We start from the raw sequence: 26,804 nt of genomic DNA, 5'->3' as shown, positions 1-26,804 counted from the left end.
CTGCTCTATCTGCTTAGCATAACTCCACCAAAAAGAACCTAGATACATGGTAAGTTAAAAAAAACATGGCTAGAACCACAGGTGTGGATATGTATATATGTGCAAATCTCTGAAAAGGTATGCATCCCTGTCTCCTCAGGTCTTTGTCTTTGAGATCTGAGAACAGAGTTAGAGCACTCACCTCACTGTAGAGTCTGAAGAACCAGTTACAATGACTCGTTCATCATACTGGAGGCAGAGGACAGAGCCCGTGTGTCCCGTTAGCACTTTCAAACATTCCAAGCTGCTTTTATCCCAGATCTATAGAGACAAGATCAAGCACAGCAGCAACTTAGTGCACACACTCACACAAGGATCCCCATGCACCCTGCATTCTGAATCATCAAGAAACACATGAGTGTAAGAAACAAGATGAGTCTCAAACAGGAAGTCACAAGAAGAGCAGGAAAAGCTTTCCTTACTATGTAAGCAGCCCTTAGCTACTGTGCTGGTTCAATCAGCAGCTTGACGAAGTGAGTTTAATAAAAATCTGGATAGTCATCTTACTCTCTAGTAAATAATATGACAGCCTCTATGAGGATCGTTTAAAAATGCATACCCCTGGGCTGGAGAGATGGCTCAGCGGTTAAGAGCACTGACTGCTCTTCCAGAGGTCCTGAGTTCAATTCCCAGCAACCACATGGTGGCTCACAACCATCTGAAATGGGGTCTGGTGCCCTCTTCTGGTGTGTCTGAAGACAGCTACAGTGTACTTATATATAATAAATAAATAAATCTTTAAAAAAAAAAAAATGCATACCCCTGGGGCTGGGGATTTAGCTCAGTGGTAGAGCGCTTACCTAGGAAGTGCAAGGCCCTGGGTTCGGTCCCCAGCTCCGAAAAAAAGAACCAAAAAAAAAAAAAAAAAAAAAAAAAAAAAGCATACCCCTTATAGTTTCAAAACTTTAAATATTGAGTGTGTGTTCCCTTAAAATCCCAAACAAAGTACCAAGAGTTCTTAATAAGAAAATGTTTTGGGGCTGGGGACTTAGCTCAGTGGTAGAGCGCTTACCTAGGAAGCGCAAGGCCCTGGGTTCGGTCCCCAGCTCCGAAAAAAAGAACCAAAAAAAAAAAAAAAAAAAAAAAAAAAAAAAGAAAATGTTTTAACACAAAGTTAAACTAAGCACTTAAAAACTGAAACAAACACGGGTTAGGTGGTGACACATGGTGCTGGTTTCTGGAAAGGAAATGGAAGTAGAGCACTAGCTTCTTTCAGAGCCGAGCTCCTGTTTCCATCCTTACTCTTCAGAGCTCTATTTCTTCTTCCAGAACCGCACACACTGGATCCTCCATTGTGGGGGCCTTCTCAGCCTTGTTCTTTAACTCAGTAACATTCACTTAGAGCTCTCCATGTCTTTCTGGGGCTTGTCAGGCAAATTCTTTTCAATGCTGAAAAGTTATCCCACTCCCTGGACATGCTGCAGCTTGTCCATGCACCACTGCAGGACACCTGCTCATTCCCAGGCTGCCAAGTATGAATAAAGTTGCTGCAAATGTGTGCAGGTTTTGGGGTAGACTAAGTTTTTGACTCCTCTGACCAAATACTAAGAAATATAAGCCCTGGATCATATGATAAGAGTGTTTACTAAGAAACTGCCTTCCAAAGTAACTGGACCACTTTACATTTCCACAAGCAATGAATATGGGCTCTGCAGGATTCCTTACCTTCTCCCAGCACTGCACCCAATGACATGGAATGCTACCTCACAACAAGAAGTAATGAACTACTGCTAAACAAAGCAGGAGAGTGAGGTGAAATGTATCTGTATTGAGTATAAGAAGCCAGTTCAAAGTTTGTCACATGTTATATGGATACACTGATAGAATTGCTAGATTTTACACACACACACACACACACACACACACACACGAGATGTGGTGGGAAGACCACTGGATTCACAGGTGTGAGGATGTCCTGAGGGAACAAGACAAGTGATTCTGAGGGAATATCATGAACAGAGAGGACCAAATATGAAGGTGTTCAGGAATAGGTGAGATGCGACAGGGGTCGGGGGTGGGACAGTGGGTGCTGGTTCTGGTTTCTTGTGCATCATGAGAGCTGCTGGTGCTGAGAACAGGTAAAAACCTATCAGCAGAAGCAGAGACTGCCACACACCAGTACCCTACATCTGGGCATCTCTCTAAAATAACACACAGAATCAGTAACTCACCTTGATAGAGTTGTCTCGGAGGCCACTGATAATTTTGTCATCATCATATTGCAAACAGTAGACGCCCTTACTATTTTCAGAGCGGCACTGGATCCTCTGCAAGTTGTGCCGTCCACACCGCCAGTTGGATTCTATGGTCTGGAGAAAGGAGGCAAGGGTGGGTTGTGAGCCAACTGTCCCTTAGGTTTAACAGTCTGGTGTTGCATCCAAAAACAGACACCAGAGACCCTGACTTCGCTCTTTTCCCAGTAAAACACTAGGCAACAAGGTTTCTTCTTAAACCCTCCCTGCCCATGGCAGTTGTCATGGGATTTCCCATGAGTTCTGGATTAGATTAGACACAGCCTAGACAGAATTCAGTGTGTTTAAAGAACATCACTTGTACTTGCCCCCACAATACAAATAAACAGTAACTCACTGAATCACTCCCAAATACTTCCTGATCACTAAGCACTAACTGAAGAGTTGTCTGATCTCTGAGGCAAAGCCGGCCAGCCTTCCAGTCTTCCTTCTTTCCTCCCTCCCATTCTTATTTACAGTGGTTTCAGTCTGGCAGGAGCTTAAAATTAACAATGCAGTTCTCTGTGGAGTTGTGGCACTAGCACAATGCCACCAATGGCACTCTGGCCTGGGAACTACAGCCCAGTTCAATGAGGAAGTAGAATGTGTCCACCAGAAGGCCCCGCCTCAGGGAGGCGCTAGGAGAGACTATCCAGATTAAAAGGCGTCAGCCTCTGCCTAAGACTAGCTGCTCTGTCTCCTTAGCCTTTGGAGCTCGTAGACAAGAGGGAGAGCTGCCCACACTCGACTTCTGAGTCCAGGTTGAAAGAGGACTTGTGAGGAGCTCAAGTGCTTGCTGTCTGAAAAAGGTAAACCTAGGCTCTGTTCACAAAGGGGCCCAGTCACTGGGCCTCCTAGCACCCAGTAAGCCAAGTCCTCTGGTCTGAGGACTGCATATCCCAACTTTCTTAAAATGCTAACGTTCTCTGAGCACTCCCTAATGCTGCCCTATGCTTTGTACACTGTCATCCCTGACAATCCCTACAATACGGCACAGATCCCGAAGTCTATGGTATAGATCCTGTAGAACAATATAATTATGTACAACAGCATAATTATTACTCTGTTTTGCGATTTGCCTTTTTAAGGGCACTCCTTACTATGTAGCCAGTGCTGACTTTAAACTCTCAATCTTCTTGTCTCATTTAATTAAATGGCATATTATCTTCATATACCTATGCAATCCTCATATATACTTTAAATTATTTCTAGATGAGCTTTAATAATAAATATGATACAAATACTGGAGAATTTTTGAGATTTTGTTGTTGTTCTTTTTGAAACAGGGTTTCTCTGTATAGCCTTGGCTGTCCTGGAACTCAGGGATCCACATACCTCTGGCTCCCAATTGCTGAGATTAGAGGTGTGGGCTACCATGCCTGACTCAAAATAAATGTTATATAAATACTTGTGATGCTAATAATATTTAGGGAATTACAACCAAAGGAGAGAGAAAAGATCTTGTCCATGTTCAGTACATTTGTAATGTTTCTAATTACTTTCCACTGTGGCAGGTGAGTCTGTGAAACCAGTTATACAGAGGACCAGCTGTATTTCTACCAGTTCTTCATCTAATGCTGAGTCATTTATACAGAGAAAGAAGCAGAGAGTTAGAGCTAGTCCTACCAATATCAATGCAAGTGTATTTAAAGGGCGAGTGTCTGTCCCTTGTGACCTCTGTGCTCAGCACAAGCCCTGGGCACATCTGGGTCCTCAGAGAGCCATCACTCAACAAGTGGGACAGTCAGCAGGCAGGATGGCACATGTACAACCCTGGGAGACAGCAGCAATATAGACAAGCTCTTTTGTGCACCTGCTACCATTAAGATTTCCTAGGCCAGGCAGGGTCTCTAGTGGCTGATACATGTCAAAGCCAGGAAAACTAACTAACTCATCCCACTGTACATCCATCCCTCACAGCAGGCATCAATTAGTCTCTATGGCAACTTTTAAAAGGAATCCAGAGCATAAAATCTTACTTAAACAAACCCATTGTTTAGAAACATCTAGAGAAATAGTGTATTTTTGGTAGTGGCTGGGCCATCTTAGCAAGCTAAACCCTCTAGGGAAATGCTGACTTAAGAAGCCAGATACACCGGTAAGGAGTCTATTCCTAGCCTATTAGTTCCCCATGCTCAGCTGCTGTCCTTTGAGAAGAACAGAGTTGATAGGAAGTGTGTGATCCATTTGAACACAAAGCACTGAACACACAGCATACCTTACTATACACCAGGCGTTGTTTTTAAATTGTATGGATACCTTGGGGCTTTACAGCAGTGTGAATCTAAAGTACTTTGTGAGCCGAAGAACTGAGAAAGCACATTTACATCACATGGAGTTACAGGAAAAACTGCTCTTCATTCAAATAAAGGAACTGAGAGGATGTCTTCTACATTTTCCTACTACTCATCAAGGTATCTTCTGGAAGAGAGCTGGCCATAATTTTTAACTGCACCTAACACACTGAGGACACAGAGAATGAATGAGGAGAGGAGCCAGGATGGCACCTTGTGGTCTCCATCTCCTGTGGTGGCCGAATCAGTTCTTGAAACGCCTGGATGAAGAAGAGTCAGTATCACGGCTGGGCTGTCCCATTTATCCTGAGCCTCAGACAGCTGTGAGAGCAAGGGCTTCTTTCCATGAGTGCCACCAGATGGCCCACTTGCCTTCCAGTCAGAAGAAAACCAGGTATGGCTGTATGGCTGAGCTTCTCCACATCCACAAGGTTCTTAACTTTCTAAGATATTTTTATATTTTAAGGAAAAGTTCAGAAGACTCTTGGTGAGTCGTGCTGGGAAGGCCCTACTTAGGGCAAGTTTTTCAATCTTTAGGTTCTTGAGTCCAAGGTAAGTATAGCTCACCAGAACCAACAGGAAGTCTCAAGGAGGCCATGCAGTCACCAAGGGCACTCCTGAGACTGCTTGTCTCTAGTTCTCCAGCCTCCCCCCCGCAACACACACACACACACACACACACACACACACAGAGAGAGAGAGAGAGAGAGAGAGAGAGAGAGAGAGAGAGAGAGAGCGCACTTGCTGATGACTATGCTTACCAAGAACACTACCACCATGTCCGACAACCTCAACTCTCACTCCAATTCTTCCTCTAAACCGGGTTTTCACAAAATGTCACCCTCAGGCCTGGCAGGCAGCCTTGGCCAGGGGTACAGCTGAGCATCAGCCTCTACCTCTATGAAGCTGGTCCCTGCTCCCTCAACTATCAGAGGACCACGGAAGATGAAACACGTGCTCAGCACCACCTATTGGGACACTGACAGAAGAGTGGGCTGTAATTAAAAGAGAGGGTTCTCCCCATCAGTGGACTGTGCTGGCCTGAGTCATTGCTGGCCGCTTGCACTTCATACAAGGACCATCAAGGTGCTCAGCTATCAGCCCAGCTCGGCGGCAGCGAGGCCCGTCTCATACGGGAGCCCTCTTTAACACCTGCCACGCCATCAGCCCAGCTCGGCGGCAGCGCTCCTGTAGAGGAAGGTTTCACGTGGTAGGGAACTTGTAAAATCGCCTTACCCTGTGCAAAATCTCAAAACACTGGGAGAGTAGCCATGATATACAGAGTATACAGCGGCATTTAAATTGGCAATAGAGTGAAAACAGATGTCTGAGTATGGAGGAATAACATTATTTTTAGAAGCCTAAACATAACTGAGTGGGTGGGCAAGTTTCAGCATTTTCTAGCATTTTTAGTTTCTATTCTGTTAATATCGTTTGCAAACCACAAAAAAAGCTTTCCACTTTCCTTGAATGAAATGTGGTTTATTAAAAGGTGTGATACAACACACCGCCATTTTCCCCATGACCAGTTCCAAGGAGAGTGCTTCAAAGCCACTTACCCAGTAAATATACAGAGTCACTACTCTGGAATGGCAGACATTAGTTTGCTTGTAAGAGCAGCAGCCTTCCATCTGCAGAGGCATTGGGAGTGTGGGCGGACAGAGCCTGGGAGTCGGCAGTTTCATCTAACCAAGTCCCTGCGGTGAGTGGACACTGAGCCTTGAAAGTAGCACTGACAAGGATTCTAGACAGTGAGGGAGTGTGTGGCTGCCTCTTGACAGGACACGCCTCAGGTTTACCAGGAGTTCCTTTTCAATTTAGAGGCCTGCAAACCCTCCATGTGGCAAGAACACCCAGGAGGGAGGAACCTTTGCAGAAAGTTAAGAATGTGAACTCTTCTCCACAGACCGTGACTCTCACTTCCCCATTTTCTGAACAGCAGGAGCTAGCCACACAAAACCAGGTTGCCTATTTTTCCTTAAAATACAGTCAATTTCTGGTGGCTTGATGTGAAAGGCAAAGTTGGGAGAAGAACCTTTTCCTCTATGCTCATGATAGCCAAAGCTGAGAATGATGTACTTCAGCAAGCCATCAAGGAGAGCAGTGTCAAACAAGAGTGGGGGTCAAGGGAGAGCCGATCTGTGGAGTGTAAGGGAAGGGATAGTAGACTGGGGAGCTGTGCACAGGCGAGGGCAACGCTACCTTTTCCCTAACAGAACTAAAGCAAGGCCAAGGGATCTCATCTGAACAGTTAAGGAGCTGACTATCCACATTCTTAGAGGAAGACAAGTCTACTGGAATAAAACATGCCTTTCTCCTTCGCTTCCTGAACTTTCTACTTTGGAAATAGCAAACCACTAACTGTAAACCCAGGGCTAGACTGGCCTGAGCTAAAAGTCACCTCTCCTATGTAGCACATTCTAAAACTTCTTTTAGTCTCAGTGTCCCTTTGTGATATGATATGATATGGTATGATATATGATATGATATGAGATGAGATGAGATGATACGATATGGCATGATACAGACCTTGCAAAATTATTGCTTTTATATGTGTAAGTCCCCTCACAGTTCATGGTAGACTACAGGAGTGACAATCGAGGTGCCTTGCAGGTGATATTTTCACCGCAGTCATCATGGACAAGCTCATCTGTGTGCCTCACAGATATGATCACAGAGAGAACTTCCACATTTATGCCTGCCCTGACAGAGCACAGCACACTCCTAAAGGGTCTTGTATGAAGAGCCAGAGTACGTGGTTGGTAGTGGGCTCTAGCACTCAGTAACTGTGTTTGTTAGAGTATATGGATGGCTGTGGACTGTGCCACTCAATAATGTGTCCGTTAGAGTGTGGGGGCTGCACCACTCACTGTGATCCAGGGTTAACAGTTTTACCTTGTCAGCCGTGTTTCCTAGATTTTCGGTGTGGAGTTGACCTACTTTCCAGGGTATCTAGACTACTGAATGAAAAGGTATGCTATACACTACTAAACAAAGTATCAAGTAAGTGTCCTATCAGTGGTACACTGTTTCTGTCACTATTACTATTAGTGAGTACACTGAAGTATAAGCGTCATCCCTCATACTAAGAAACTTAGCCACAAAAATTTGGAGGAGACTCTGTGGCCAGGCATTGGGTTTTCCCAAACCACACTGTAAGAACCACTGGGAAGACCACCATGATGCAGAGGTTTTGTGTCAAACTGTGTTTCCCCATGGCTCCATTTCCCGTCACATCTGCCTCCTCTGCTAGCTGTAAAGTATTTTTTCTGCCTGAGGAAATGGTTATGGTAAGTGCTGTCATCCTGTCAATTATAACGTAGTCATGACAACTAAATAAAATAATCTAAATCACCAAACCTCAATCTGATAAAGGTTCTCCAGAATTCCTGTTTATTAATGAGTGACTTTAAACAACACCCCCTCAGAAGGAACGCTGCATTGAGACCACTCATAAAGTAGGAGAGTCTGTCGACAGACTCTGCCAAAGAACAGAAGGGCATTTCTAAGATGTGCATGCACACAGTGTCTTGGTGCGCCAACCTAGAGCAGCCCCTTCCCTCCTGAAATACACAAGCCCTAACCTGTAATGGCGGTCTGCTCTATGTCGCCCACTAAGTCCTGCAGGACGTTAGTCCAAGTTCTGAACAATAAGTCAATTAATTCCTAAACTTTATGTGGCCATGGTTTAAAATTATTGAGCCCTCCCTAAAAGGTTAGTTTTTAAGTCGTTTTAGAGAGCATACACACAGATGTACCATTAATGGGATGGATCCATTAGTTCACATCTGCCTGAGAAGGAGCAGGGATGAACTCCACAAAAGCACATGGCTCTCCAGTAGGGAATTTTGGCATAATAACTTTTATGTTCATCACCTGGGGAAGAGGATTACTTCCCACTTTGGAAACTGGCTGCAACTTTATGGGAGATACAACACTGGCCATCGAAAGCTCACCTTCTCTGCCACAGAGGACACAGTGGAGAGATTAAGAACATACATGAAAGAGTTAATGAAGAAGTACCTGGGCGTGCCTATCCTGGTTTAAGGGAAAGGGCTTAATAATCAAAGTGAATTAGAGCACACCGACAATATCAAACATGGCTAACATCTCTTAGCAAAAGCACAGAGCTCTGCTGGTCACTGAAGTCAACTTCACAACGGCCCCAAAGCATAACCTGCTTCACAAAGCCCGTTTCATAACAGCTTAGAATAACCTGAGCCATTTTTATGAAAACTTATGCATGACCTAAGAGTAGACTCCATACATGCCTTCCAGAGATGACTCAAAAATACAAAAGTACATTCACCTAAAAAACTGGGCCTTGGATTGTAGAAAATTTATCAAATTAGAATACAGTTTATCTTGGATTAAGGTTTTAATTAACTGGCAGCCTTACAGAAGCATTCTGTGTTTTAGAGAAGTTGTGTTTCGATCAAAAGGTGAGTTCAGCTCTGAAGAGCAGCTACAGATTACACACTGTGACATTCATGTCCAAAACTCAACTTTTAAAAGTGCGAGTTCCATGAGTTTAGAACAAAAGGACTTTGAAACAATATAAAAAATTGAGAACAAGCCCCCAAGGGTGTGAGACAATTAAGTAAACAGTTACCTCTATGTCCTGGATAATCTTTGGGTATAATGATCTATAAAATGAGTTGGGAGGGCCATCTGTAGGTCTGTTTTTAAACAGGTACTGATCCCTGGCAAATGAAAACAAACACATGTTACGTTTTTGCATATAAGAGAAGGGATTTCACTTAAGCATCTTATGAGAACAGCCCGAGGTCCGTGTCTTTTCCTTGCACTAGTGTCAACTGTCAAAGGGAGGGGCTCTAACAAGCTACAGTTCCCATGGTAGACACAATCTAGCTCTGGCATGACGCTGGTCTTTTGTCTTTCGAGTGCTGTCCATCACACAGATAATTAAGCTCTCATTTTAGAGCTTTTTCCCCCTTAAACTTTATTTGTAAAAGCTTGCAAAAAAAAAAAAAAAAAACAACAACAACAACAATAGGACACAAGGAAATGAAGCAGTCGCAAAGTCTATACATTTTAATGAATGTCTTAAAAATTACAATAGGCATTCTGAAGCCATGAACTTCACACTAGACTTCACACTTTCAGGATCAAATATATCTTTATGTCTTATCCACTACGAAAAACGAAAACTCCATGCTAGAGTTACAATCAGGAGAACAATTAGCTTGCTATCCCTTTTCAAAATTCCTCATGCCCATTAGCCACACTCAGTCCTTCCTCCGCAGGACTGTGCCGTCCAGTGTGGAGTTCTGTCAGACTGCACCCACATGGAGAGTAAGTGCTAACGACGTCTGTGAATCGTCTTATTTCACATTACATTTCCCCCATATGGAAAATGCAGCGTCGCCCTCCATCTTCCCTTCTTGTGCCTGACTGTAACTCTCTATGCTGACTGAGCCGGATCACTGACAATGCAAGCTATCAAACTGCATCTAAGCTCATGGGCTTTCCTAGAAACCCCATGGTGTGTTTCCACTCTTCCCCGTGCACAGCAGTAAACACAGAAATGGCCTAACTCAGGCTGCTGGAATAGCTCAGTGACAGAGCAGTTGGTTCAATCCTAGCAATTACAAAACTAAGTAACATTACTAGACTCTCATATTTTCCTTTAACAATTTGTTTTATGTGTGGGGGTTTTGCTTGTGTATAAGTCTGTGCACCACATGTGTGCCTGCTCCCCATGGAGGCCAGAAGAGGGCATCAGATCCTCTGGAACTAGAGCACCAGACTGTTGTAAGCTACTAGGTAGGTGCTGGGAATTGAATCGAGGTCCTCTGAATGAACAGCCCATGTTAACCACTGATGGATTTCTCTAGCTCCAGCTCTCTTACCTGTCTATGATGGGAGGAAGCACACATTTAGAGCTTTAAAAAGATGAATGTGTCACCCACCTGAGGCCTTAAAACCTTTGTACCAACAAACCCGTGTCAGAGGAGGAGCCTCTAACAGCTTAGACTTTCATTTTCTTCCTTGTTGAAACAGACTACACATTCACAAGCATTTGCCTGAGTAATCAAGCTGACAGTACACCACAGGAACGTTTTCCAAACAAGCCCGTACTTACCAGCCTCTTCTTTCTGAGAGTCCCTTCCAGAGAGGGTCGGTGCGCACCATCCTCTCGATCAGCTTCTTCCAAAGCATCCCCTCGGAGATCACCCGCTGCCACTCTTTACACACCAGCTCTGCTGCACACAGAGACCTGGCATCCAGGTAGGAAAGAATGTTCTCTGCTATGTGATCTAAGCCTTGCTCTACAACACAGAAAATCAAGGGAAGGAGTGGGTAGGGCAGTGCACAGACCAGTCCTTACTCCAAAGGAAAAGGTAAGTAACTCTTTTTTTTTTTTTTTTTTTTTTGGTTCTTTTTTTTTTTTTGGAGCTGGGGACCGAACCCAGGGCCTTGCGCTTCCTAGGTAAGCGCTCTACCACTGAGCTAAATCCCCAACCCCGGTAAGTAACTCTTAAGGCAGGCACAATAAGCACAAGCAAAGCATGGAAAGGCTCAGGAACTGTCTTGCCATGACAGCTGCCCTGGGACAGCTCTGTCCTTGGAATTCTCAGAAGCCCCTCCCCATTTTTCTGCTGAACTTTAAAAGGCCAATGGTTCTCCAAAGTTACAGCCAAGGAACACAGAGGGAAAGCTCTTGGGCTGTGCTCTGTAGTGAAGCCAGAATGGGAACTCATGCTGTCTTGCTTCAAAACCTGTGCTTTTGCTCATATTGTGAACATGAGCAATAAACCACACTCCACCATGAACTCTTGACAGCCATGGGACCAAATGGCAAGACTGACCCATTTTTTAAAACATATGAAGATTTAAAAAGTGTTCAAGTCATGCTAGAGAGAAGGCTCCGAGGTTAAGAGCACTGCTCCAGAAGAGTAGTAATTCAATTCCCAGCATCCACATGGTGGCTCACAACCATCTGAAATGGGATCAGATGCCCTCTTCTGGTGTGTCTGAAGACAGCTACAGTGTACTCACATACATAAAATAAATAAATCTAAAAAACTGAAAGTAAAGAAAGGTAAGTGTTCATGTCAGTCTTCTAATCTCCTCTGACAAAGAACTGCTTTCTGTTCTGAGCAGATGGGTAAGAACCCTCAGAGCAATGTCCTGCTTCCTCACTCACTCCAGGACTTTGGGAAGAGCCTGCTCGATCTACAGACCTGAGGAACCCAGAGTGGAAGGACATAACCAACTCCCAAAAGTTGTTCTTTCACCTCCATAGAGTTGGGAGTGTTGTGGTACACACACACACACACACACACGCACGCACAGGCACGCGTGCACACACACACAGGCACAGGCATGCGTGCACACACACACACAGGCACAGGCACGCGTGCACACACACACGCACACACGCACACACACACACACACACACACACACAGGCATGCGCACGCACACACACACACACATGGCAGAAATAAGAGGAAAATGCAAGGGCCTTGCAGAGAAGTTCACTCAAGGTCCAGCTCTGCCTGAGCTTTGCCATGGAAGAGCACCATGGGTAGCACTGTCACTGCCTGTTGCATTCCTTCTTGTACTTGTAGGTGTCGCTCTGTGGCTACAGAAAGCACTCCTCATCCCCAAGTGTGGAACATCCACATTCCATGTCCCAAGTTCAGTGTGCGCTGCTGGTCGCATGACGCAAACCAGACACTGAAACAACCCTGCCTCAGTAGCAGCGGCTGCTGCCTCCATCCCCTCCTCACAGAGTGTGGTCAAGAAAGGCTGACTGTGAGAATCGACACAAAATGACGCGTAAGGAATTCTGTCCACCCAGATGTGGTGGGCGCCCATGCCTGACATTTTAGTTGGAGGCGGGGATGTTTCACAAATGGAGATTGCCTTACTGTCTCAGAGTGACATGGTCACACTGCTGATGACAGCCCCAAGCCTTTCATATACTGATTCTATCCTGGACTGGATCTAAGACCCAGCTCCACCCGAGGCACCACTGCTATGCTGTTTACTTGAATTACCTTAGGGTCACACAATCAAAGACTGACCTCCTGCCCCTAAGGGCCATATCAGAGCAGGCTCCTGAGACGGTTACAAGTTAAAATAAATCCCATGTCCTTCTCCCCAGTTGCTATTAAAATGATTGATTCCCTTCAATTCTGACTTGCCCACCAGTGGGACAGGATCACAGCACTTCCTGCTTATCCCTACCGTAATTCAGCTTCAACATTTCCACGTGGCCCGGCCACTGCAGTCTCGAGAATTCTGGTTTTTAGCATCCAGAAAACGGATATTTCTCGGCAGACTACATAAGGAGCAGACCACCTTTACCCGCAGCTGACTACAAAGATGGGGAACGGGTCAGAACCAAGGACAGCACCCAGGACGGTGGCGCTCCCCTGCAGGCTATTCCTGATGACTCTGGTAATACTCCAGGGTCCCAAGACTCAGGTGCCAGCTCAGTGAGACATACAGACAATCCAGTCCACATCTGTCACTTCAGTCCCTAGGGACATGCGGACAGGCTCCCATGAAGACACTGCCGTCTGTAGCTCATTCTTCTGACCTTGACTTGGGAGGAGCCCACTGAGTCTGGCTCACTCTGGTACTTACTTACTAGTTGCTCTGCGTCCCTCCTAACATACACAATCCATGCTTTTTGGAGAAAAATTACAAAACACACATAAACAAATTAACTGCCAGCTCTAAAGCCCTTATCCAAGCGATCTTTCACACCCTGCATTCACCTGTTGGAAGATTATCCACCCTTCCTAATCTTTCCAGGTGCCAATTAACTTTTTTTAAATTAAGATGAGCTGAAGAATAATATCCAGCGTAACATATGCGTTCTATAAATGCCTCCTCGGTTCTTTTTTAAAAATATTTATTTATTTATTATATATAAGTACACTGTAGCTGTCTTCAGACACACCAGAAGAGGGCATCAGATCCCATTTACAGGTGGTTGTGATCCACCATATGGTTGCTGGGAATTGAACTCAGGACCTCTGGAGGAGCAGTCAGTGCTCTTAACCACTGAGCTATCTCTCCAGCCTGCCTTCCCAGTTCTTTTTTTTTTTTTTTTTTTTTTTTGGTTCTTTTTTTTTCCCCCCCGAAGCTGGGGACCGAACCCAGGGCCTTGCGCTTCCTAGGCAAGCGCTCTACCACTGAGCTAAATCCCCAACCCCGCATCCCCAGTTCTTAAAAGTTGGAGACTTGTCTGACAGTCTCCTCTGGGCACCATCAGGCAGGACTAAGAGCCCAGCTGCACCAATACTCAGTCACTTCTCAGAACTCCCCAGTTCTGAACAGCAGTCCCAGGCCCTGTCGCTACCCCACAAATTTGCTTGCAGGATTTCTAAATATATTCACATCTTTCTGGGCCACATTTTTTTTCCTTTACTGTTTAAGAGACAGAAAGACCAGAGTGGAGATAGACCATGCTGCCATCTCCAGCTCAGCATCCCTACATTCCTTGTAACTCCCTCCAGGTGGTTGGCTACTTGGCTTCAACTCTCCTTCTCTAGACAATCTGACACGATGTCCAATGGATTCTTGATACCATTCTCCAAAGCCCAGCCCCCTTCTGTGAGCCATATGTTCGCCTCTCCTACAGCTTCTGTGTGTAGTCACACAGGTCTGCCTCTCTCCACACCACAGCTACAACTACGGACTCAAATTACAGAATCTCTCAGCTGCCGAAAGCCGAGTCTATAACTTATCCAAATATAATCACATTAAAATCATGCTTGATCACATTCTCTAGCCACAGGGTGACACACTTGGTTCTTCTTGGATTTCTCCAAAGCTGGGGGCTCACAGACTTCCTCCCACACAGGATATTAACATGACTTTACATGACTCCCATGACTTCCGCCCCACTAACTGGATCCTCCTAATTGGTTATAAACATGCCCTTACCAATTCCCCCTTCAAATCCTCTATTCTTGGAAAGATGAAACAAATAGCAAGACATTAGAACATACATTAGAATGCCAGCTGCCTTTCCAGATCTCAGAGGCAGGATTCCCAAGACCTGTGAAGAACCAGGAGAAGAGCATTCAAACTTCTACTTTACCAACAAGCCAGAGCTTGCAACCATGAGACACTAAAGCCTTGGACTGGAATCAACTAGGATCACTGACTTTCAAAAGGACAGCAGCATTACAGATCCCTCACGCTTCTACTGATTCAACCTCTGGAGGGAGGCAGCCTAGGAATCCATCTCTTGGAAGTGCCACCAAATTGTGACAAATGAGGGATGACTGGTTTATAGCAAGGGCACCCTAGAAGTCTTGGATCTTTCTCCTTACTGATTGCTCACACAACTAAGCCATTAATAAATTTTTGAATAAGCAAATCCCTTACATATCTCTCCTTTCAAATGCCATGAGCTCATTTAAACAATGCCCTAGTGACACCTAAGGTTTCCTTTGGTTACTACTTTAAACTGTTAGTCTTACGGAAATGCAATGGCTGTCAAACCAGATAATCTGGCTTACATTTTGTTTCAGGCAAGCTGTGTGAGTGACCATGAGCAAATCTATTATCCTTTTTAATATCACTAGTCCATAACATAGGAACAATGTAAGTGCTGAAACAAGTTATCTCATACAATCTGCAAAGTAACTCTCCTAGGTAAGTGTTCTAAATATCCACATTTCATAGGGAAGGAATCTCTCCAGTCCGTTGGGAAGGCTAATTTAAAGGGAGATTTAAAGGGCCAGATATTTAACAGATATTCAATAAATGCCCTTAATCTTCTCCCCTTCCCCCTTTTCCCTCCCCTCAAATTTCCTAGGCTGATATGAATGTGAATGTTCATCCACAAAGAGACAATGCCCATCTCTGCTAGCAAAACCAGCTAACTCCCGTTCTATTAGCATGAGCCCACATTCTCAAAATGTTTTGAGGTGAGTAAGAATCAAATGCTCTATTTCAGGCTCTTTGATCCACTGAACACAGGATGCTTCAGCAGTCATACTGAAGAGCCACACGAATCTTGCAACTCTCTGGTTTCAAGTCCACTGAGGAAAAAGTGGTTATGGAACAAACACAAGGTGATCTTTAGCCAGGGCTGGAGGGCTTTGGGGTGTTAAACTAAGTATTTTCCTCTTATTACTCTATTATGCTGAGGGAACCCCCTCTCCAAGGCAACACGAGGACACATCACCACCTCAGCAGAATACAGCCCAACAGTGCACGCACATTTCTGAGAGTGCTGCTGGTGCTAACTGCAGACACCTCACGACAATCCAGAAAAATGTCAGCAATAAACTCAAACAATTAAAAGGCAGCGATTTCAAAGTTCAATGTATAAAAACTACTATATCAAAACAAACCTCTAATGTGTGATGTCAGCTCAATGTCCTTGGTGAGGCCAGCTTGGCACAGCTGCTTAGATTACACAGTAACTTCCAGTAGTTTAGAGACCTTCAAAGGGCAGCTGTAAAGAAACTCCCCCCAACCCCCACCTCTGCTGCTCCTTGCCTCATGAGTTACAGCTTTGGTTATAAAATCTACAGTTAAAAACCTTTTTAAAATAAAACAACCACCTACAACTGTAGTCTTTCCTGGTCTTGTGCGATTCCAAGGGCTAAAGGGGAAGTGACAATATGCATAGGTCACAACCCCCGCTACACTACCGTGAAAACCCAATGACCAAGTGAAAACCTTCTGAGCCACACCCACTAGGTGGTAGGCACACTGCAGACACACACTGTGCCTACATAGATGAGGATGGGTGGGCTACTGTGTGCAGCATCTGGGACTGAAGCCTTGGGGCTATCTAGTTCCAGCACTCCCACTTTCCTTTCTTGATGCTGGGTCTTTGGCCCTGTACCCAACCTGAAGTCTTGGCTCATTCCTGACCGTCCCTGTGACCTTTGATCTAGTTGTCATATTCATAGTCTTTAAAGGTTTTCTTACTTGGGAGCTAGACGAATGGATACAGCATGGTCAGGAAGCTAAGCATTCCGACCTTGTTAATTGCACAGACACCTCACCAAACTGATCAGCAAGACTTATCATCTTTTCTGAGGTACAATCTGCCTCTATTTTAAATGGTATAATTTTTCCCTTTAACAACAGTTCTTAGAAACCACAAACTTAGCCTGCAGAAATTGACATTGCAGACTAAACATTTACCATGATTTTTAGAAAAGCGTATCATAATTATCACTTTTTCCACTGAACCAAAAGGAGCCAGAGACCACAAACATTTTCCACTTTTCTTATACTGACAGGTACAATGTTCACAGTAAGCATTTTAAAAAAGCCAAGACTATAGAGCATTTTCTAGAATTAATGTTTTTCACAACCAAAAGTTTAAAATGATTGTCAATCTTAAAAGTAAAAATCCAAACTTCAGATAGTTACTGAATGACTGGACACTGAACTAGCAGAATGACTAAAAGTTTTCTACATCTCATCAAACCTACCGAAGTGCATACAGACTTCTCCTCCCCATAACGCACTGCCTGCTTAAGTCTGGGAGAAGAACTAATGCCAGGTTTAATCCAAGTCTACTAGTCACAAGCACAATCAGCTGGGCCAGCTTGTCCCTGGCTATTAGATTCTCATGTATGAAATATACTGACATATGTATATATGTTCAGATCAAATCCTGTTAAAACAAATAGCATTTTAACAGAAATATTTCCATGTCCCAGCCAACAGTCCATTCATTTCATATAACATTCAATACCACAAAATTCCACGTTAACAGAGATATGGACAATGCTTTACAATTCGCTGTAATGAAAACTGAATTGTATGCCATTATACTAACCATATTTATATACATAACACATGTTCATCTGTTCTGCCTCTTCTCCAGGGCTGTGTATACCCCAGAAAAGGCTGCGGGAAACTATCAGGGGAACTTCAACAGTGCCACCTTGTGGCCATTCTGTAAACATCAGGGGCAATCAATCGCCCACATCTAAACCATTTGGAAAGCAAATTAGAGAGAAGAAAATAAAACCAAAACAAGAGAGACAAACAATAAACGGATTTGCCGGAGAGAATGGAGGCTTGGCCTCATTAGTTAGTAGTCACTGGTGAGAAACAGTACAATCAGTGACTTGAAACACTTCCCTGGCCTTTCCTGGTACAGTACAATGTCAGGGCTCTGGAGTTCCAGCAATGTACAGAGAAGGTGCACACAAGAATCCATTCACCTACACCTTTCTCTCTCACAATGAAAGACCCCTCATCTCACCCTCTACAACTAAAAGTGAATTGAATTACTGTCCTGATTGGGTTTCTTTTCAACTTGACAGAAGCTAGAATTATGAAAGAAAGCAAACCGAGGATGCCGGGAGAACAAGGCAGTGGTCCTCGTGGTCTCTGCTTCAGCTCCTGCCCTGACTTCCCTCAATGGAGGCTGTAGGATGAGATAAAACCTTTCCTTTCTAAGTTGCTTCTGATCATGATGCTTAATCACAACAACAGACAGCAAACAAAGACAGTTATGATACATTTACTTAACATTTGTGATCAACTTAAGGACTCTCCCAGAGTAATCTTAACAGAGTGATTTCATCCTTTGTGCTAACTTTGAACCGATGTCTGCCCACCATCATTTTACAACAGCACATGACAAAGAAGCCATGTGACCCAATGGGAATATCATCTAACTTCTCTGACCCCTGTCATTATAATCTGCCTAACGAGAAACTGGACTAAGCAACTGAATGCTATAATTCTGGATGGAAAGGGTTCCTATTTGCTTTTGTAGACACACTCACCAGAAGACAACTAAGGAAAGACAGAACAACATTCTGGCAGAGTCAAGCCTTTATCAGCTAACTCTCAAGTATTCTTGTAGAAATACTAAGTGTAGAAAATAAACACACAATTCTGGAAGAGTGCAAAGACATTAGACGTTCCTGTCACTTGTAGCCCACACGTTCCAGGCTAGAACCACAGCTCCACCAGGTCCTGTGTGCTGTGAAAGAAAGCACCAACAGCCAAAACCCGCTGTCCCTTCCTCAGGCAGGGCTGCTGCAGTCGCACTGACCTATCTTGGGAGGTTCCTAGACCTGTGCTGGTGTGCGTGGCAGCAGTAAGTGCTGCGCTGACTGTTAAGGGAGAACCAGCATTCTCCTCAGAAGTCAGAGCTCTACAACTTACCAACCAAACTGAGGAATGAAAGTCTTCTAAGTTGTTAAAACCCAAGTAGAGTGAAGTAAACACCTTCCATGAGAGTGAGGAGGACAGGTTCACAGGTCACCCAGCCCTATCATGATGTACCAACCATGACAGTACAGACAGCTGTGTCTGTGGGAGAGGTGGCACAGGCAGGAACACAGAGTTCTCTGTAGTTATTTTTTAAGACTTTGCTCAGGACTACAACTGTTGAAAATACAAATAAGACTTAACCAGAAAACTGCACCCGTGAGTGCATATGATGAGTGAGGACGGTGGGACTAAGGAGAAGACAGAGAAGCAGGAGAACAGATGGTAACAGGCTGGAGAGGGGCCCAGTGGTTATGAGCACTGCTCTTGCAAAGGACCCGGGTTGGTTCCCAGCAGACACACAGTGGTTCACAGCCACCTCTAACTCCAGTTCCAGAGTACCCAACATTCTTGTGACCTCCATGGGCACAAGGTAACACATGGCACACAGATATACATGCAGATAAACTCACATACATAAATAAGTTGAAACAAAAAAAGAAAGGAAAAAGGAAGCATTAACAAAGACAACAGTTTTTTCGGTTTCTTGGCCACTGCCTAAGTATCACTTCAGAAAGGGAACAATCTCAATCAACTCTTTGAGCCTTGCCAAGATCAGACTTAAGGAAAAGTAGGGGTGTGTGTGTGTGTGTGTGTGTGTGTGTGTGTGTGTGTGTGTGGTGTGGTGTGTGTGTGTGTGTGGTGTGTGTGTGTGGTGTGTGCGTGTGTGTGTGTGGTGTGTGTGTGTGTGTGTGGTGTGTGTGTGTGGTGTGTGCGTGTGTGTGTGTGTGGTGTGTGTGTGTGTTGTGTGTGTGTGCTTCTGTGTGTGTGTGTTGTGTGTGTGTTGTGTGTGTGTGTGTTGTGTGTGTGTTGTGTGTGTGTTGTGTGTGTTGTGTGTGTGTTGTGTGTGTGTGTTGTGTGTGTTGTGTGTGTGTTGTGTGTGTTGTGTGTGTTGTGTGTGTGTTGTGTGTGTGTGTTGTGTGTGTTGTGTGTGTGTTGTGTGTGTTGTGTGTTGTGTGTGTGTTGTGTGTGTGTGTTGTGTGTTGTGTGTGTGTTGTGTGTGTGTGTTGTGTGTGTTGTGTGTGTTGTGTGTGTTGTGTGTGTTGTGTGTGTGTTGTGTGTGTTGTGTGTGTGTGTGTGTTGTGTGTGTGTGGTGTGTGTGTGTGTGTGTGTGTGTGTGTGTGTGTGTGTGTGTGTTTATGTGCAGTGTGCATATTTTGTATGTCTCACCCTGGCTGACCTCAAAATAACACCCCCTATTTCAGCCTAACAAGTTTTGGGAGGACAGACATGAGTTGCCATGCCTATTTTAAAATTACATGCAAACTGCAGATTGTCTACACACCAAAATTAAAGTGTATCTTTAAAAGACAGAAAAGCAATTAAATAAAGCAACAGCATTGACTAATACGTGGCAAAACCAATCACAGACGTGGCCTGCGTTTTCTAGAAATTCATCTACTGTATTTTACTTTATGACACTTGAAGAAGGATTAAACTCTAAGTACAAACACAGTGGCTGTCCAGAAATGACGGCTCACAATGTACTCATTCTGCCACTCACTTCACAGGTCCCACTGAGCACTACCAGGTTCAAGGACTAGGAACTTCACTGCCCAGCAAGTGTGAGGAGAAGTGCAGTGACCTACCTGGTAAAGCGGTGATGAAGTCCCGCTGCAACATGGGCTTCAGGTAAGAGTTAATATGTCCATGCTGATAATGACACATTCGTGAGATAAGATGCTCCACAAATTCTACCTGATCTGATTCAGACCACTGGTCAAAGTACTTGATGCACAAGTCCTTTTCTTTCTGGTAGTTCCCCTCCGATGGCCTCTTTCTGGAGACAATCACAGATGACGTTCCATTACTTATCTGTTTTGGAAAAACAAAGAAACAATAATTAGCTAGAAAGACATTTAATCAATTTCATTAAAAATACCTTTTGTCCTATGGATTTAACTTTAAAATACCAATTTTAACCTAAGCCAAAATAAGTTCATTCATTACACAATTAAAATGTATTGAGGGTCCACAGCCTCAAATTAACAACCATAGTAATTACTAAAGTTGCAGCTGTCTCTAAAGCTAGCCGGTGTCTTAGCTAACCATTCCCCGGTGCGTGCTGTGCCACTTCTCCACCACTAGATAACTCATGTAGAGAGAATCAACTAACTGCCCGACTTGAGAAGTCAGCATCCAGTTGGCTAGTAGTAGTCTGTCTCCACTTCCTCAAAATCAAAAGTTACTGTCTCTCTTCTATTCTCAAGATATTTCCAAGACCTCAGGTAGACACCTGAAACCATGGACCCAAACACATTTTTTTGTCTATATATACATACATATATACATATATGATAATGCAGAGCTTACTAATTATACATAGCAAAAATTACTGACAACAGAATTCATAAAATATACCACAATATGCACATATGTTCTCCCCACCTGTACGTCTGAACTTTTCATTTAGTATGTTCACACTGTAGCTGACCATAGGCAATATAAGCAAATACAACCAAGCAGGGTTAGGCTGATGTCCATAATGCTAATGGTTCTCACCCCTGAGCATAGGTTAGAGCAGCTGAGTGCCTGATAACACAGATTCTGAATCTGTCTGTCTGTCTGTCTGTCTGTCTGTCTGTCTGTCTGAGAGCCTCAGAATCTGTATTTTAAGTTCCCAAGTGCAGCCAAGTCTGCTAAAGAGAGAGAGCTGAGAGCCCCCATCTGTCTAAATAGAAGAGGGGTATAAATGTAAGTCCATTTAGAAAGCTTCATTTCCTAATAGTTTTGACCCTTCCATATTTGTTCTGATGGCTAATAACTGCTGCACAGACAGCTTAGGCTTTCCATCCTTTCTACTTCCTAGAAAATAATCCAAAATCCTGAAAGGTATTCATCTGGGCAGTTTTTATATGACCAGCATGGTCCTTCCAGCAATGCTCTCATCAGCTCCACCTACCCTTCCCTGCATAGCAGCATCATCTAACCTGACAGCAAATGAGACAACTTAGCCCGAGTTTGATTCCAGAAACCCACAAAATGCAAAGAGATCACTGACCCCAGTAAATTGTCCTGTGGCCTCCTTACTTACACTATAAAATGTATGCATATTAATTAATTAATTAATTAATTAATTAATTAACTTTTTAGTTGAAACACAGGACTCTAGGTATAGTCCTGGGAGGTTCAATTCTAGAAACCTGCATGCACGCACACACAGGCATGCACAGGCACACAGACACAGACACAGACACACACACACAGACACACACACACACTGAGAGAGAGAGAGAGAGAGAGAGAGAGAGAGAAGAGGAGAGGAGAGAAGGGGAGAGAAGGGGAGAGAAGGGGAGAGAAGGGGAGAGAAAGAGAAAAGAAAAAGCCATAGACACTACTTCTGGATGACAGCACCCAACAATCCAGAGGCTGGGAAGATGTGCATCAGATAAGGGCACTGGCTCTGCAAGCATGAGAACCTGAGTTCAAATCCCCAGAACCCACATAAAAATCCAGACATGGCCCAGACATAGTGGTGCACACTTTTAATCCCAGCAATTAGGAGATATAGACAGGTGGATCTCTGTGAGTTTGAGGCCAGGCTGGACTACAAACAGAGTTCCAGAACAGCCAGGGCTATTACATAGAGAAACCCTGTCTCAACACCCCCCCCCCACCGCCAGCCAAAAAAACATGCTCAGACATGGTTGCACATGCCTGTAACCCTAGCATGGGAGTGTGTAAACATGCAATCACAAGAGTTAGGCTGATTGGCCAAAAGAGCTGAAAATGCAAGGTAATAAGGCTGAGAACAACAGAAGACCATGTCCAGACACATCTGCATACTCACACCCCATACAAACCCAGTCACCATAACAGTAACAGTCCACATCCCTAGGCTAAAGCCACAACCATTATAATGCTAGGAAGTGCAGTACCTTCCTTTTGAGGCAGGGTGTCTCTAAGTGGCCCTGGCTGTCCTGGAACTCACTCTGTAGATCAGTGTGGTCAGATCCCCCTGCCTCTGTCTCCTGGGGTTGGAATTAAAGGCATGCACCACCACCTGGCCACATCTGTGTTTCGTTATAACCTTGAGAAGCCATCTGTCCTCTGATAGCCTACTTGCATGAAAGTAAGACCCCTAAGAGGTGAATTACAAATGTCCATTAATTCCATTAGAAACTTGTTTCCAACATCTTATATGGAATGAAGAGCTCTTTTTAAAAAGATTTATTTATTTCATGTATATGAGTATATCTGTATACATGAGTATATACATATATGTACACACACACATATGTTGTCTTCATGCACACTAGAAGAGGGCTCTGAATCCCATTTCAGATGGTTGTGAGCCACCATGTGGTTGCTGGGAATTGAACTCAGGACCTCTGGAAGAGCAATCAGTGCTCTTAACTACTGAGCCATCTCTCCAGCCCCGAAGAGCTCTTGTTAATAGTATGTTCTCATATTAAACTCGACTACTCAGCGAAAAAGAGAATCTCTGTAAACTTCAAAGGAAACTTCCAACCTACCTTGACAAAAATCTTTTCAGTTTCATATCTCAAGTGAGTTTTTTTTGTCTATATTTATAGGCAAGGTTAGAAAGCACTCATCGTCCACTTAATTTACATTAACCATCTATTTCCAATTCTCCATGCCACCCCCAATTCCCAGAGAGGGATAATTCAATTTACATCTGTTACCACCAGAGGGCAACATTGAACAGGCATTCCAAAAGTTCAGTTTGTTGAAAAGATTCCCGTCTACTCGTCAATAGAAGAGCTTGAGACAAGGTAAATATTCTTTGCAGTGATAAATATCACCAGCAAATAAAAAAAGAAGACATATAAGGATATCTTACATAAGACATCAAACATAAAAAGGTAAACTTAAAAGGAGATGTCAGTGTTATTTTAAGCATAACAGTATCACAATGTTATAACAGGAAAACAGAAGACTGCCTAGTTACCAGCAATTGGTAATGCAAATCACAACACATCTTTCTGCACAGAGGCACTGAGGTGTGGCTGTTACAATCCAGCTTTAAATACAGTGAAACTGGATTAACCATGGCAGCCCTGAAAGCGATGGGAAGGACCAAAGGCGAGACGTGGAGTTTTACGGTGTTGTGAACACCATCACCAAATCAGGCTACACACCGGAATACCAACTGTGGAGGCTTACGGACTCCATGTACTTGCTCCTTCTACTCAACACCTGCTGACAACTTTCCAGAACGTCTGCTTTCACAACAGGTTAAACAGAACTGTGGCAATAATTCTGTGCACTGCTTCCTAGATCACAGTATTTTCACATCCACTCTCCCCCCCTCTGACAGGCAAAATGTTATTATTTCATTCACCAATGAGTTTCCTGCTAAGCAACAAGAAGATGGACAGGTGAAGAAACCTGGGTGCTAAGGAGCTGGGAGCCACTGCAAGCTAAAGGGTCACAGTGAAGAGCAGTCCGTCGAGCCAGGGATATGGAAGGTCACGCATGTTCCTTTTACACACAGTGTTCAAAAAGACAAACAGACACATGTGTGCTTAGGAGCACATTTCCTGCTGCTATTCCAGCTCCCCGGTAGCCCAGACAAACCCTGTAGCCCTGCTGCTATTACTTCACCATGGTCTACACTTCACTTCCACAGTGTAGTCACATCTGCGCTAGTTTAACTAACCTAGTTTATAGTTTTCACATGGGCCCAGGTCACTTTTGTCTTCATTCTATATATGCTGTGCCTTTACTCATGTCCTCACGGAGGAGAGAAATGCTCACCAGCATGTTTAATGAAAACACTAAACCATGAAGGTCTGTGTTCCCCAGACCCTCACCACAATGCCTGGGAGGTCGGACAGGAAAGTAAGAGAGCCAGGGAGGAGCCGGAGAGGAAAGGGGACAGTGGCTCACAGAAGCGCAGTGAAGGAGGAGTGGGATACAAACAGAGAAGAGCATGTCTGAACTTGCTGCAGGACTGGCATGAGGTCTGCACTTGGCTAAAAGGCTCCACCATCCCCGGGATGGAGGATTTCCATGTGGTCTATCTTGGGTCACGGAGTTGGAATTTTGGAATACTGCCCCTTTGGAATATTACAGAAAACTCCAAAGTTCTTTACTAACATAAGGATACTTCCCAGAGGAAATGGTAGATAAGCAGGGTGGCTTCTGAATCTGACACCCTACACAAAACAGAGGCTGGCTCTGCTCTCGTGAGGACACAAGGAAAGGCAGAGCTTTATCTAGTCATCTGCCAGCTTACCATGCCTACCTGCCAAAGAGCACTTTTCTTTGGGGACTCGTCTTCATTTTGATCTTCCATAACTGAAGTGTTCTAAAGGGGGAAAAACAGGTTATTTGAATTATGCCAAGTTCTGCAAAACCTAGATGACTACAAGACATAAACTTTGAGTGTAGGGATGCAAACCCAGTAACTCTGGTTGCTGCTCACACACACCAAGCTGGGTCAGGAAGCTATACCCGGCTTTCCTAAGTCAATAGCAAGCATACAGTCTTCCCTTACGGAGCCTGTGCATGACTAAAGAACAGCTAACTTGTGGGGTGACCTTCATCGTCACTGCTGTTCTATGGCTCGTGTCAGAAGACTCAGAGGCTCACAAGTTCCCAATGGTTGCAAACAGTAGTGCATCCCACCCACCAGCAATTACAAGTGACAAGGCCCTTCAAGTGCCCTCCTCCTCCCCTCACTGCACAGCTGTTCTAGAGAACAGCCTTGCCATCTCCCCTAGCAAGAGTGGAAGGCTGCCCCAACCTCCTCCCTCAAGAAGAGGATGCTGTTAGTCACTAACAATCTGGCTTGCCTTTGGAATGTTTTCCTTCCATTTTTGTGTTTACTACACAAAGAAGTACTGTGTAATTATCCCTTTGGTGACCTAGTGGCTCAACAGATGCCCATTAACTGGAGATTATGCATGACTGGGTTTTCCCTTTTGAAGCTTCTACCTAACAGCTAAGTGGAACCTTAATGTGAAGGGGAAGTGGGCGGGCTGTGCTCAGAAAGGAGTGACATACAGCTCTCTATGGCCAGGATGCTCTCACGTTCCATTCCAAACCTAGAACTCTTATGACTGGAACACAAAACTTAAACTCCAACATCTGTCCTGTGGTATTTTTGGAAGGTCCATTGTGGCTCCAGAGGGAATCTCTGTTTGCATCTTCAGGGATAAACTTTCTCAAATTGACCCTACTTTTCCTTTACATCCTAAAATGTCTGGACCCAACCCAGAGTACTTCCCAACAGAGCAATGGAGAATCCCCAACAGTTGACAGGAGCCAGCACTGAATAGGAGTCACTGCTGTCTATGTTAGTGACACACAATAGGTGAGGCAAAGCAAGATGCTGGAATCTTGACTTGTCACTCAGTATGGGACCTTAGGCAAATAAAACCATGAAACAGGGCCACAGGATGTGGTGAGAGCATCAGTTCTGTGCCTGATGCTGAATCTCTGGCCAAGATGTCCTCCTTCCCTCCTTTGAGGACACTGCTTTCCCAGGTTTCCTTTGCACATGTTTACAATGCCAGTGACCTGGGCAGAGCACACTGGCTGTGGAGGGAAACTCTTCCTCAAGAAAATCTTACAAGTCCCAGATGTCAAGGCCAATGACAGAGTACAGGTGAAAGGGTGTGGGGGGCAAGCAGTACGTCCTAGTGTTCAAAATCGGGGCAGCAGTGGACAATCCTGAAGCAGAGTCGGGACTGAAGTGGATAGAATTCCACTGCATCTACGATCTGCTGGAGCACATGAAGGGGCTGGTCCTGAAGCTCCAAAGCTGCAGGATCTCCATGACACAGAGCAAGAGCAGGATTTCTGAGAGGAACCCCAGTGAGGATCCAGTATTAATGGTGTAGCAGAAAGCCAGAGGCCTCAAACTAGACCAGTAACTCACTGCAGTGAACATTTGCAAGCAAAGATGTGTGGACAAAAGGCTACACTGTGTGACGCACTACAGCTTCCATGATGAGATGGGTTTTTTGTTTGTTTGGTTTTGGTTTTTTTATTTTCTTTTGGGTGGAGTCTGCAATGGCAA

General features: G+C 44.4%; 1 protein-coding gene across 11 annotated transcripts in view; it reads right to left on the bottom strand.

Annotated features, from left to right (window-relative positions):
- Nucleotides 1–26,804, bottom strand: part of Fbxw11 (F-box and WD repeat domain containing 11) — a 97,654-nt gene that overhangs the window by 10,223 nt on the left and 60,627 nt on the right. For 4 of the 11 annotated variants that reach the window (XM_017597240.3, XM_039085889.2, XM_017597238.3 and 1 more), the window contains 6 exons: nucleotides 25,017–25,088; nucleotides 20,404–20,629; nucleotides 10,671–10,857; nucleotides 9,177–9,267; nucleotides 2,211–2,348; nucleotides 182–300 (listed from right to left, as the gene is read on the bottom strand). In XM_017597240.3, the coding sequence (XP_017452729.1) occupies nucleotides 182–300; nucleotides 2,211–2,348; nucleotides 9,177–9,267; nucleotides 10,671–10,857; nucleotides 20,404–20,629; nucleotides 25,017–25,088 (833 nt within the window). 11 annotated transcript variants of the gene reach the window in all.

The sequence above is a fragment of the Rattus norvegicus genome, chromosome 10, assembly GCF_036323735.1.
Source record: "Rattus norvegicus strain BN/NHsdMcwi chromosome 10, GRCr8, whole genome shotgun sequence".
NCBI classification, from domain to species: Eukaryota; Metazoa; Chordata; class Mammalia; order Rodentia; family Muridae; genus Rattus; species Rattus norvegicus.
The sequence above is the reverse complement of the archived record's forward strand: the minus strand, read 5'-3'. Positions and strand labels throughout refer to the sequence as shown.